Source organism: Symsagittifera roscoffensis, chromosome 2 (assembly GCF_963678635.1).
Source record: "Symsagittifera roscoffensis chromosome 2, txSymRosc1.1, whole genome shotgun sequence".
Classification (NCBI taxonomy): Eukaryota; Metazoa; Xenacoelomorpha; order Acoela; family Convolutidae; genus Symsagittifera; species Symsagittifera roscoffensis.
The window spans coordinates 64,371,334-64,383,495 of record NC_087063.1 but is presented as its reverse complement, the minus strand read 5'-3'; the positions used below and the strand labels follow the sequence as shown (position 1 = coordinate 64,383,495).

The window sequence follows — 12,162 nt, the reverse complement described above, 5'->3', positions numbered from 1 at the left end:
AATGATTAGATCAGGAGTTTAAAATTAGAAAGGTGTCAATTTTTTGGAGCGATGGTTTAGGAATAAAGGACGGCTCAAACCCTTCCCGCTATTAACTCCCTATCGGAATCATTTGTATATTCTCTTTTCCCAGATGATTTGGATTGACAACTTTCGATGACATTAGATTGCTGGGTAAATTAACCGACAGCATATGTTTCATAAGATTTAAAAAGTAAGCAAACAATCCCTCACAGTTATATGTGCTGACCCAGACCGGAAAATTTTTAACCCAATTCGATTCTGCAGACCAATTAAATCGGAAGCTTTTATGAATGTGTTGACGAAAGAGCGAAGAAAAGACTAACAAAAGACTCGCGAAAGACTATTTTAAAGTAACCAAACTTCAATGAAGTTAGAAATGAAAATTCGTTGAATTGGCATGTTCAGTTGAACTTATGGAAGTTTTTTCAGCTCTGGTTTTCATCGTATTAACGCGTATGGTTCCAATTTTCAAAGGAAGTGACGGAATACGTATGACCGATTTTTTTGTCTCCGGACAAAAGTTACTCTAGTGATAATTTTTTCTAACAAAATTACCTAAAATTGGACCTTTAGGTTAAATGGCGGTTTTTCAGGCAGTATATTTAACAGTGCAGTCTTGCGATTTTAGTAATTACCCTGAATAAAACTATCGCTTATGCAAAATAATACGGCTATTACTCCGAGTTTTTAACTAACAATGTTCGACGGCAATTTACTGTTCAGTCTAAAATATATTGCTGCACTTCGCTCAGCTTTGACCTGCGACGTTTTAACAAAAATTACCGATTGTTTGAAAATAGCCAAATTGGGACCACTTATTTGCGCAAATCTCCAATCTCCTATTAACGCGCAGTGTCGGCGGAAATTTCCCCGGCTCAGAAATTAATACAAATTGATTTGACGCTATTCGTTTATCAACAAATGGGTTTAATACATGCAAAATCAATCACTTTCTACTTGATATTCAGTGTGCTGGAAATTTTCATTATAAAATGGTAACAATTGCTTTTTGTTCCGGCTTTCGTAACGAAAAAAAACGGAATATTTGTGCTAGGGGTGGGTTTTTCTTCAGACAAGTTTCAATTTTTAACTAGCCATTTTTGACGGGATTTTTTTATACCATTCGAAAGGTTTTGTTGTCCTGAGAAATTGCTCAACTTTGATTGAGGTATGCTATTTAGACTATTAAAAACTTCAGTATAGGCAAGTACACTTTTTGCTTTCAACATAGCGCGTGGGGGATTGATTTTTAAAATATCACTGGGAAAGTATCTCATTTTAATTTTTTTTTGAAAATTAATAATTTTTTTTAATGAACGCCTCTTCATAGAACTTAAATGGCAGAAGGAACATTTAAGGCTTCGCTCTGATACGAGCAGTCTTGTTTCTTTTTCGTTTTGTTTTCCACGCATTATCAGGTACCACAAATGGGTCGAGTGATATATCATACTAAAGCTCTTTCATATTCGAACGAGGTTAAAAATTTTCGAAAAAATTGTCCCAGTATTGAAAAAAAAACAGGTTTGAAACATTGGATTTTTAGTCTAAATTGGAGCGAGAAGGCTTACAATAGCTTATTTTTGTTTAATTTAGGCCATGACAACTTAGTTTTCTCCAAGTAATGTTGTTTTTGGGGTTTTGCGTACCGCTATAATGAAATTAAAAATTTCAAAATTTCAGAAATGTCAGCAAAAAAAGTTGACAATTTTTTTTTTACTTTTTTTGTTTTTTTTTGTTTGTTTTCTTAGTAAATTTATTACAATTTTTCCTTATTTTATTATGACTGTCGATAGTTACCCTTGTTAGAGTTTTTCGGTCAGATCCTTTTATCACATCACGCAGAAAATAACGACACTAATTTGAACAGAAAACCTTTTTTGTTTCTTTTTAGACTAAGGTCGGAAACTTTTGTGCTACTTGCACAGTAACCGGCTATTCTTGTTTTCGTTTGTTTTTGCCAATTTGATCTTTTATCAAAAGAGAGCCAATTTGACTGACTTTTGAACTACTTTTATACCATCAACAACTGAGACAAGATATAAAAAAGTATTTGCTTTTTAATTACTCTTGGTATTATCTGAAGTTGTAGTCTAAAAACAGATATTTTAAGAAAGTCTTGACATTGCTGTTTTTTTTACTTATCTTTATTATTGTCTTGGCATTGTTAATTTTTACAGTGTTAAACAAATTTTTTTAATGAGATCAGCTATTGGGAACTAGGCGAAGATTTAGTTTTCTAAACTCAATTTAATGATTTTGAATTGGTTTTGCATAGTTAGTATAGGTTCGAAAAAAAATGAATGATCTAAATTTCTTTTTCTACCCGCCCGCATTGTAAAATTCCAAATGATTATTTTTTTAGCATCAAATTATTAGACACGTTTCAGTTTTGATTTGTGAGCTGGATAGGTTGCGCCCCCTGCACCCCTTAAATGCAAAATTGCGCGCATTTATCTGCGCGCACCAATTAGTTCAAATATGCGAGTTTTTGACTTCCCATTAATGCACAAAAAATGGAAGCGAAATTTTCTTTAAAGTTCAAGCTCAGAGCGTTTATTGGTTTCAATTTAATGTCTAGATAACTCTGTCAAAAGCGTTTGATTGAAGCCTTAATGTTGTTTGAAAAAAAAACTCGAGCATCGCTAGATTTTTGTTGCTTTCCGCTTTCAAAATGGGAACATTGATCAAAATTCATTGTTTTAAAGTTCTTCAAAAGTCTTTTTTTTTTCAATTTTAGTTGATATTGTTTCCCCAACAACTATCGAAGAAAAAAAATCGAGTGCTCAGTTCTATTTTTGTTTACGTTATAAATTGGTATAATAAAGTGTTGAATTTGAAGTTCATTCTGTTTTGTATAACCAGAAATTGGAAAAAAAAATTGATAAACTTTGATTATTTCAGCGCCAGACATCATAAACAAACACCGTTAGTATACACCTTTTCTACATCCGTTGTTGTTTTCTTCCCCAACACGTTTTATACCTGATACAGGTGCTGGTGGTGAAATAAGACGACGGCAAATTTAGTCGAGGGACGAGTTTCAGTTCAAAAAATATAGAATGCAAGGTCGACAATAGGCCGTCTACCACTATTATTTTTTAAGATGAATACACAAAAAGTTTCGAAATGTTTTATTGTGAATTAAATGCCTTTTATTGAATATCACTAATAAATAATTCGTAATTCTGAATGATGTCTTCTTTGTGACTGTCGTCTTATTTGCCCACTATTTTTTGGAAATATTTCCAATAAATGAGCCTCTGGAGTGTTTGTCTGCAATTATACCAGTTTGAGTGTCATTTTATTTCATGATGATTTTCATGCGAAACTGTTTGATCAAAGTTCCAAGGATCTGAAATAGTGCGAACCAGTGCAATCAATAGAAAGGTATTAGATCATAACTATGAGCTACCTTTTTTAAAGCTGCATTAACTTTCATGAAAAAAATACAAACATTTCACGAGCAATAATTTTTCTATTTTCAAAAATTATTTCCATTTGGCTTAAAATATAGTATAATTACTTTTTGTGGGATTTAAAAAAACCATTCTGTCTTTTGCACTGTTTCGGACCAATTTCATCATCCTTCGATTGTTTTCCTCCTCTCGATCTAATAACTTCAATGTCGTCCTGTCTCCTAAACTCACAAGTTATGGTGACATGTTTAATTGCACTCTTTGACCCAATACCCAAATGTGACTCAATTTAGATAAATAGTCAATGCGTACTCATTTAACCTGCTGGAAAAAAAAACTGTTTTACTTTATTGCCTGTTTTACTTATAATTGATGATCATCCATAGTTCAGAACCTAAGACTCAAAGACTCACGACAAATTTTCTCGAGGGTGGGGGGCAGATTTTCAAATTATTTTCTAAAGTTTTGTAAATTAATTTTTCGAGCTTACATAGAACTCTATAAAGACCCTATTTTGGCTAAAAATTTTCCGCCGCAGGCCAATTATGCGCCACAGGAAAAAATTGTGTTTTCTCGGCGCGCGCTCCCCTTCAAAATAAGTATATATAAGCACCCAAGGCGCCTTAGACAAATTTTAGGGTTAGTTGGTCGCCTAAAATGGTTGTGATAAAATAAAAGCGAAAAAAGGGTTTCTTTGATTGGTGAGAGGGTTAAATCCCTGAGGGGGAGTGTGAAGTATAGGCAGGTATTCGTAGACAAACCACCGTGATTCCGAACTTCACACGCAAGTAACCGAAGCCTCGGATTATATTTTATTGACACCAGATGAATTGCAGACTCATCAGCAATAGAGCGGATGTCTTGTTCATATCACTTCGCATCAAAAAGCAGCACAAAAAAACGCCGACAAAATAGTCATTAGTGGCAACACTTCAAAAATTGAATGCTTTTTTATGAGACAGACTCTGATAAAAAAAATGGTAATACAAAACTATTAATGTGCTCATTGCCAGAGGGCGAGGAGCTTGTATCTTGCTCCTTTCCTCGCAAACAACTGATCTCAGCTTAATAGTTTAAGATCGTTTTCTTTCGGAACCTAACAACTTTTATGTTAGTTTTAACAAACAGTTTGGTAACAACGTTTCGGCCAAAATTACAACCATTGAAAAAGGTCAAATAAAAACTGTTAACAGAGCTGAATTAGAAAATAACATGTGGACCTGAAGGCCTAAGCGAAACACAAAACGTTGCTTTTTTCGGCGATACCTCAAGCGCAAAGTATAAACAACAAATATTAAATATTGTTGAAAGAAAAAATCAAGCAGAAAAGGAAAATAAGGAAAGTCGGCTAGTGTGCAAGTAGCACAAAGTGATCCGACGGCAAAAATTTAAGATTTAAATCATCCAACCACCATTACGAGGCCAAACTGTGCACTGGATAAACGCGCAGTTCAGTGTGTGTAGTTCTCTCTGGAATTCAGAGATAAGTCTTTCAACATTTTCAAATTTTGTCGGAACAATCAAAGAAAACGAAAAAACTAAGAAAAATTAAAAAGAAACAAGATACTTCAAACTATCATGATTCAAAACATTAACAAAACTCCAGTCAAATTTTGAAAAATTTTCAAAAAAAAAATCCTTTTTCTTTCAAAAAGGTGACGTTTCACTTATCCAGTTTAATTTGGTTTGCGGACTGAACTAGGTTATAACATGCAACAACAAGACTGAATTGCTTGAGCAATCAATAAATTGCGGTAGAAAAAATTATTCATTAAAACATTATTATTCATTCAAACTTAGTCTGAGAAAAATATTTAAAAAAAAATTGTATCATCACTGAGTTACTGAGCAACTAGTTTCGATTTATTTGCAATCAAAATCACGATTGAAAACGTTTCCATATTATACGTTATTCGAACCCATTTTGTGCTTGTGGTCCGCTAGTTTGCAATGAAAACAAATTCCACGGCCATAACTCTTTTTCTCTGTTATCATACAATTTCTTAAATGAAAAAATTTTTTTCCATACTATTCAGTACATTTCTAAACGTTCAAAAAATTGAATGAAAAATCTATGAGAAGCGATTTTTTAAACAAAGTATTTTTCCATATATCGAAAAAAAAAATTTTAAATTTAATTTCCGAAAAATTTTGGATTGTTTTTGTAACCGCACGCGAGTGACAAAGACCTTGGTTTACTCAAAGCGCCAAAGTTGGACGGTCTTGAATTTACAATGCATAGAAAACGACCTGAATTGTTTTAGAGCTCTTTTTTACATATGATATAATGAAATTAACAAACTTTTAAATTTTGGAAAAACTTTTCAATGATAAATCTTTTTAAAATTTGAGTTTTTAAATTATCAGTTATAGATCAAGGCATAAGTAAACATGTCATACAAAACAACTGGGATTTTTTCAGCGTTTTTGAAAAAAATAATTAAGCGAAAAAGAAAAAACTCCAAAATTAGTGTATCCAAGAATACCTTATGCACGCAAAAAAAAATTTTTTATGCACAAAATTTCGTTTTTGGAAAATGTTTGATTGACAATAAATTTCGATTTGCGATTGAAAAAACCAAAAAAAATTTTGGCGCAATTTCGAAATTACTTTGTAGCAAATTTGAATTTTTTTTGTCGCCTTCAAAAACATGCTAGTCATACAATTTCCATGTATGGGAATTACAAGCTAAGAATTTTAAAAAAAATATCTGTTTTTTTCATCATCAGACTGTTTTATTAGAATCAAACAGTCCCAGTACTTAGTTTATATCTTGTAAACCATTTTTCACAATTGCATGAAAGTTATATGAAAAATTTTTCCATACACTTGATGTATGGAATTGTATGATAATTGTTTTCGGTGTATGGAGGTCAACCCGGTTGATTTATCGGAAAACTCACGAAAAAGAGTTGCTGCACAGTTACGGAAGATTTGTTCCACAAAATTGAATGAAAATTCTTTCGATTTTTTGCAAAAAAAAAACTAGATCAAATTGCTTTCTGCGTAAATTGTTTTTGCGTAAAGAGAATCTTCACATTGTTTTTGCTAATATTTTTTTAGGGCGAATCAATAATTCCGCAAATTTAACATGCTTTAATTTTATATAAACTGTGCAACTTTGAACTCTAGCAGCTGAAGTTAATCATTTCTGAGAATCAATCAATTTTTATCCCATTTATCTGGCTGAATTTTAGTTTGAGTAGAAATCATTGCAGACAGAATTTTCTCGACAACAAAATATTTTCTCTCGATAAAAAATTTTCTCGAAATGTTTTTTTAAAGTTTTTAAAATTCAAACTTCACAGGATTGGTTTTAATCGATATCTCGCTGAACCCTGTATACAAACTCTTGAGGTGTCTAAAATTGCGCGAAGAAGCCTTAAATTATATAGTTTTTTCCATTATTGTTTAGCCCAAATTGTTGCGTTGAAAGTCATCACTGCAACAAAAATACAAATCGTAGAAATTTTTTTTGTCCATAACATCAATCAGAAAAAATTTGCAAGCATGAAAATATTTTTTTTCAGAGCACGCAACCAAAAAATTTACAAACCAGATATGAATTATATATATTAACCAACTTCTAACATAAAAGTTGAAGAGATCGTCATAAAATTGATTTTTTTGCTAAATTACCATTTTCGTTCGATTTGTGTTAAATTTAGAATTACAGTTGCTTTGACTTATATGAGACTTGACTGCCCGCGAGTTTTCTGGAGGTGTCTCATATTCTCAAGAAAAGCAGACTACGCCATAGTTCTTTGCCACTTTATATATTGTGTTCTTTTCTCAATAAATTGTTCCGATCACGTCAAAAATGACGGGAGGGAACTATAGCATAGTTTTTCCGGTCAAATTTAGGCACTTCAAGGACAATTTTTAGGGTTCAAGCCTTATTGGTCTCGATTCAGATTTCAAAGAAAGTTCTCGAAGTATTTTATATTAAGTCTGATTTCTGATTAACCCAATAATCCAATTTTGATTTTTCCGTTTTCAGCCTTATTTACTCATCGTAGTAATTTTTTTGTACTTCCTATCTAATTCTGCGGAAATTTTCTACTATCATTTCCTTTTTTCAGATTATTATCCTAATTAATCCTCTCTCAACGCTTCACAAAAATTTTTGAAAAGTTGTAACTTTGTCAACTATTTCTATTTTTTTAATTGTTTCTAGAAAAATTACAGTGGAGTTGAAACGAACTATGAATTAAGGTCCGTTTTCTAAAATTTTAAATTGTAATTTTAAATCGTGTTTTGAATAACCCAATTCAATTGCGCGTACTAGAAAAAATTAGCAGCGATCTAGATAACAAAAGTTTGAAAATTAAAAGTAAAAATTTTTTTTTTCGATATAGAAAAAAATATATATATTTTTTTATTTAGAGGAAAATTTTTGTTTTTCCTCTATTGAATCAATTTAGTCTGAATATTCTGTGCTATCTTTGATTTTGAGTTGAAGTTATTATTTCCAGTTCTGTTCAAAATGCGTATTCTTTTGAACTGTTAAAAACCTTGTTTACAATAAACTGTTAAAATTTATAACATTAGAAGTTTGTTTTGAAATGTTTGCGTAGTGAACATTCGTTTAAATAAGCTATTGATGATAGTTTTGTTGCAATAATGCTGTGCTTCTGATGTTTGTCCTTTTGGCTGCAGGGCTTCAGTTTTTTTGTGAGTGGTAATTTGCAGCACTTAATGTTAAATGAACCTACAATTTAGTTCTTTATTTTTTCTATTTTTGAGGACCAAATATATTTTGAAGACAAAAAATGCAACCATTGCAGTTTTGTTACTTAGAAAGAATCATTGGCCCAAGACAAAAAGCTTTCTTAAGAGCGTTGCTTGAAAAACTTTACGAAAAGCACTTAGACACAATCTAGTCTGTTTTACGTATGGAACAGCCATCAATATTTTTTTCAAGGTTCAAGTGCATAAACATGCTGAGCAAAAAAAAAACATAAAATTGAGGATAACTTTTTATAAGTTTCCATTATTTGATGCATTAATTTTGAATGTTGTTTTTAAACGATAGATCGTGAAATCTCAGCTAAGATCGTCAGTAGTTCTTTATTCACATGCAAATTCAAACAAATGCTCGCGCTCCTGCGTGCGTTTTATGGCTTTTAAAGTAGTTTTTCATTAAATCTTTTAAAACTGTTTTCTTCATTTTCGCCCCTGCAGAGTTCGACGTGGACAACATGTTCATTCAGTTCAACGGGGACTGTGACTCGAGGGTGCAGCCGTGTATAGCGGATCTACATGTTCAGAATGCGGAACCCTCGGACTCGGGACTGTACCAGTGTGTGGGCAGCAGTGATATAGGTGCCACTCGGTCCGCATTCTACAATGTCAGGGTCATCAGTAAGTTTCACCTTCCTACATACTCTTATACTCTTATACTTTTACTTTCTCCTTTTATGGTCAAATACTGTTCTCGTTTTTGACTCTTCTCTATGAAGAATTAATCGTCCCTTCACTATCGAAAGGGTCCATTTGAATGCTTTTTAACTGATCCATTTATAACATATAAACGTAAACTGTGGAAAAGAGCATGCTTTGTAGAATATTCTACTTTGTTCGAAGCCTGCGCAAAAAATGAGTTTTCAAGTTCTTGAAAAAAGACTATGGGCGATACTTTTACTGTTAAGTTTTGTCATATTGTGTTATTGGGTGCTTTAAAATGCTCAAATATAATTTATATTGACTCAAAAAATTCTACAACTAAATACTTTCCCTTTTTAGCGCTTCCAAGAATCCTGATTTTTCTAAAAAAAAATTTGCTCGAACCACTCGAACTTTCAACACCGACAAATTTCTGTGTCATTTTTTAGTTAAGTTGTTTTGCGAGGCTAACCGTGTTTTTTTGGTAGACATTTGAACAAGTCACTCATTGCTTAAAGTCGCATGGCCAATTTAACTGAAAAGCAGAACAACAAACGAAAAATGTTTTGACGTGTGTCAAAACCGTCTCGAATGTTTTTCCTGATAATCTGCAGACTATATCTTGTTGTCTTCAGGTAGTTTTTCTGCCAGTTTCAAAACAAACAAACTGAGAGACGAATCTGGAATTGAAAGGCCATGGAAGTTGTTGATATTTAAGGCTTTGAGAGAGTTCGCGGCAAGTTATTTTGTCTGTCACACAGCTTCATATTTTGTCCAATAATTTTGAGTAGAAGTTTAGCAGTGTGGTAGATTTATTATTAGAATAAAGCTAGTTCAATCAGTAATATTCTCTTCTTCCATGTTTTGAGGTACGAAATGTTTAATGGTCAACTGTTTTTCAGAAAACAAATGTGAATTTTCAGCCAATGGCTGATCTGACAAAAACAGTTTTTAAAATTGACTAGAAAAAAAATTGTGGCATTTTAAAAAGAATTTTTATGTCATCATTTGGACCTGATATAAAGCGGTTATGCCGGTCTATAGAGCAAATCTTTTTCATAGCAATTGAGAAGGAGAAAAATCTTGGGAAATTCTGAAAAGACCCAAATCATTTTACTCCTTTTTATGAAATCATTTGTCAAGACTGCTCGTATATCAGGGCAAAGCCTTGATTGTTCCAACTGTCCCTTATTTCATATCGAATAGTTTTTGGGAAAAGAAAATATTGAAAATCTATAAATTTACCCAATATCAAAAGTATGAGATTTTGAGTCGCACGAAATTCATACGACCGATTAGCTAGCCTCAATTCATTTTTTGGAACAATTTTATTGCGAGGGATAATTCGCCTCGCATAAATAATTTGCGTTACGCTCTAAGCATTATGAATAAACTCTTCAAAGCGCACATAATTTAGTGCAGAACATGGCCAATTTGGCGATTTTCAAACCCCGAGAACTTTACAAAAAATTAATCGGAGGCAAAATATCTTTTTGAACTCTAACTCAAGAAGTCGATATCTTCAATGGGGTTTAAAAATGTTTAATGAAAATTTTTATTTGGATCGGCGAAAATTGACTGAATAGAAAACCACACCAAGCATTAATATTCCGTTTTCTTCGAAAGTCGGAACAAAAACAAAATCAGGGTAGATACAAAGTCAGGGTATAACTCTCTTATGACAATGATCATTGAAAAGAAATCTAAAAAATTTATCGACGAGTTTTTCAAATTTCATATTATATTCCGATTTTTTGAACAGAATAAAGGGATTTAACCAAGTTTAAGCAGTAGCGCATTTACGGCAGAAAGCCTCCTCCCTCAGGGAATGGACTCCCTGACTACCTAAAAGGTCTTCCTTTGTTGCTATTTTAAGACCTCCATTTTTCTAAAACCGTCTTTGGCGCTAATAAGTATACTAATTTTGAAGGAGGAACTCGGGCCAAAAAACGCAGTTTTTTATCAAAATTGTCCAAAAAGTACCTGAAAACGCCTTTTTTGGCCTGTTTTTTTTTGAGAATTTTGCCTGCGTTTTTATGGTGCAAGGTCATTTTAGTGCTTTGGGAGAGCTCGGAAAATTAATTTGGATACTTGATCACCCTCGAGAAAATTATAGATCTGCCACTGGGTTTGATTTTTATATCATTAGTCATAGAAAAAAAATGGGCTGCTTTGCGTGTGATAATATAAATTATATATTATTATAGCAAAATTGGTCAACAGAAACATCAGCAAAAACGTTTCCGACAAGACATTTTGTTTCAGAAAATAGTTGTAAAAATCTTCAATAAAGTTGTTAAATTATCGAAAACAACAACAACAATTTTTTTCTGAAGCTAATAGGAAAATTAATTTTGGCTCAACAAAAATAGCTCGAATGGAACAACTGATTTTTTCTTATTGATTCGCGCTTCTGATTGATTCGCAAAAGTAAACAAAATCTATTCAAGTGATCACGTGGAGTTTTTCCCTCTAAACTGGATTGGAGATGAAGAAGAGGAAGAATGCTGTCAGATTGTTCCAAAGCTTCAGTCTGCTAAACACGAATGAAAGAGCCTAACAACTATTTTTCACTTGATTTTCTAGGATCTTTTGTTGATGCTTTTACATTGACGAGGATACACTTTCGTCATACTTTCCTTCTTCCCTACATGAAAATGGCGGGAAAACGAGTTCATAGAGTTGCATGAAACTTTTAAAGATTCTTAAAAAGGATTCGATAATTGATAAAACTTGATCTGGCATAGCTTGTCAGTGAAACGAAAACGCCGAGAACAAACTCAAATCCAATTTCCGTCTGATTTCACTGAAAGGAAAGAGCCTGAATTAACCAAATTAATCGAATTAAACTTTTAACTGGATATGTCTAAAAAATTGATCATTTTGATTCCAAGAAGTTTGAAATAAACATTACAACAACATATGGCTGCAGAAAAAGTAAAATTTATTCCTGCAAGTTTTATTGTGAAAGCAACAGTTTTTGCTAAATTTGCCGTTCAATGGCCACCAATATATAACCATTTGCTTCAATTTATTTATTATTCCATTACACTTTTCTCAATCCATTTTGCAGTTTTTTGTGATTTTTGACTTAATTAATCAATAAGTCTGGTCACTAAAAAGTTACTACAAACTTTTTTTCTACAGATATTGGGTTTTTAGGCTGAACCCTTTTGAATACCACATTTGGTTTTTAACTATAAAAAAACTGCTCGTATCAGGGTAAAATCCGGAAAATTTCAGCTGCCTTTTAAGTTCTATGGGGTTATGTTCATGAAAAAATTGATGAAATTTTAGAAAAAAATTTGTTTATAATTTCTTTGAATTTTTTTACAT

General features: G+C 32.4%; 1 protein-coding gene across 12 annotated transcripts in view; it reads left to right on the top strand.

Moving 5' to 3' along the window:
- Positions 1-12,162, top strand: part of LOC134840076 (hemicentin-1-like) — a 299,861-nt gene that overhangs the window by 173,012 nt on the left and 114,687 nt on the right. For 11 of the 12 annotated variants that reach the window (XR_010162399.1, XM_063855734.1, XM_063855732.1 and 8 more), the window contains 2 exons: positions 2,926-2,949; positions 8,626-8,805. Coding sequence is in view for 11 of the 12 variants with exons in the window: in XM_063855734.1 (XP_063711804.1) it covers positions 2,926-2,949; positions 8,626-8,805 (204 nt within the window). In the remaining variant the exon portion in view is untranslated. The remainder of the gene's footprint in view (positions 1-2,925; positions 2,950-8,625; positions 8,806-12,162) is intronic. The other variant, XM_063855738.1, reaches the window with a different exon arrangement.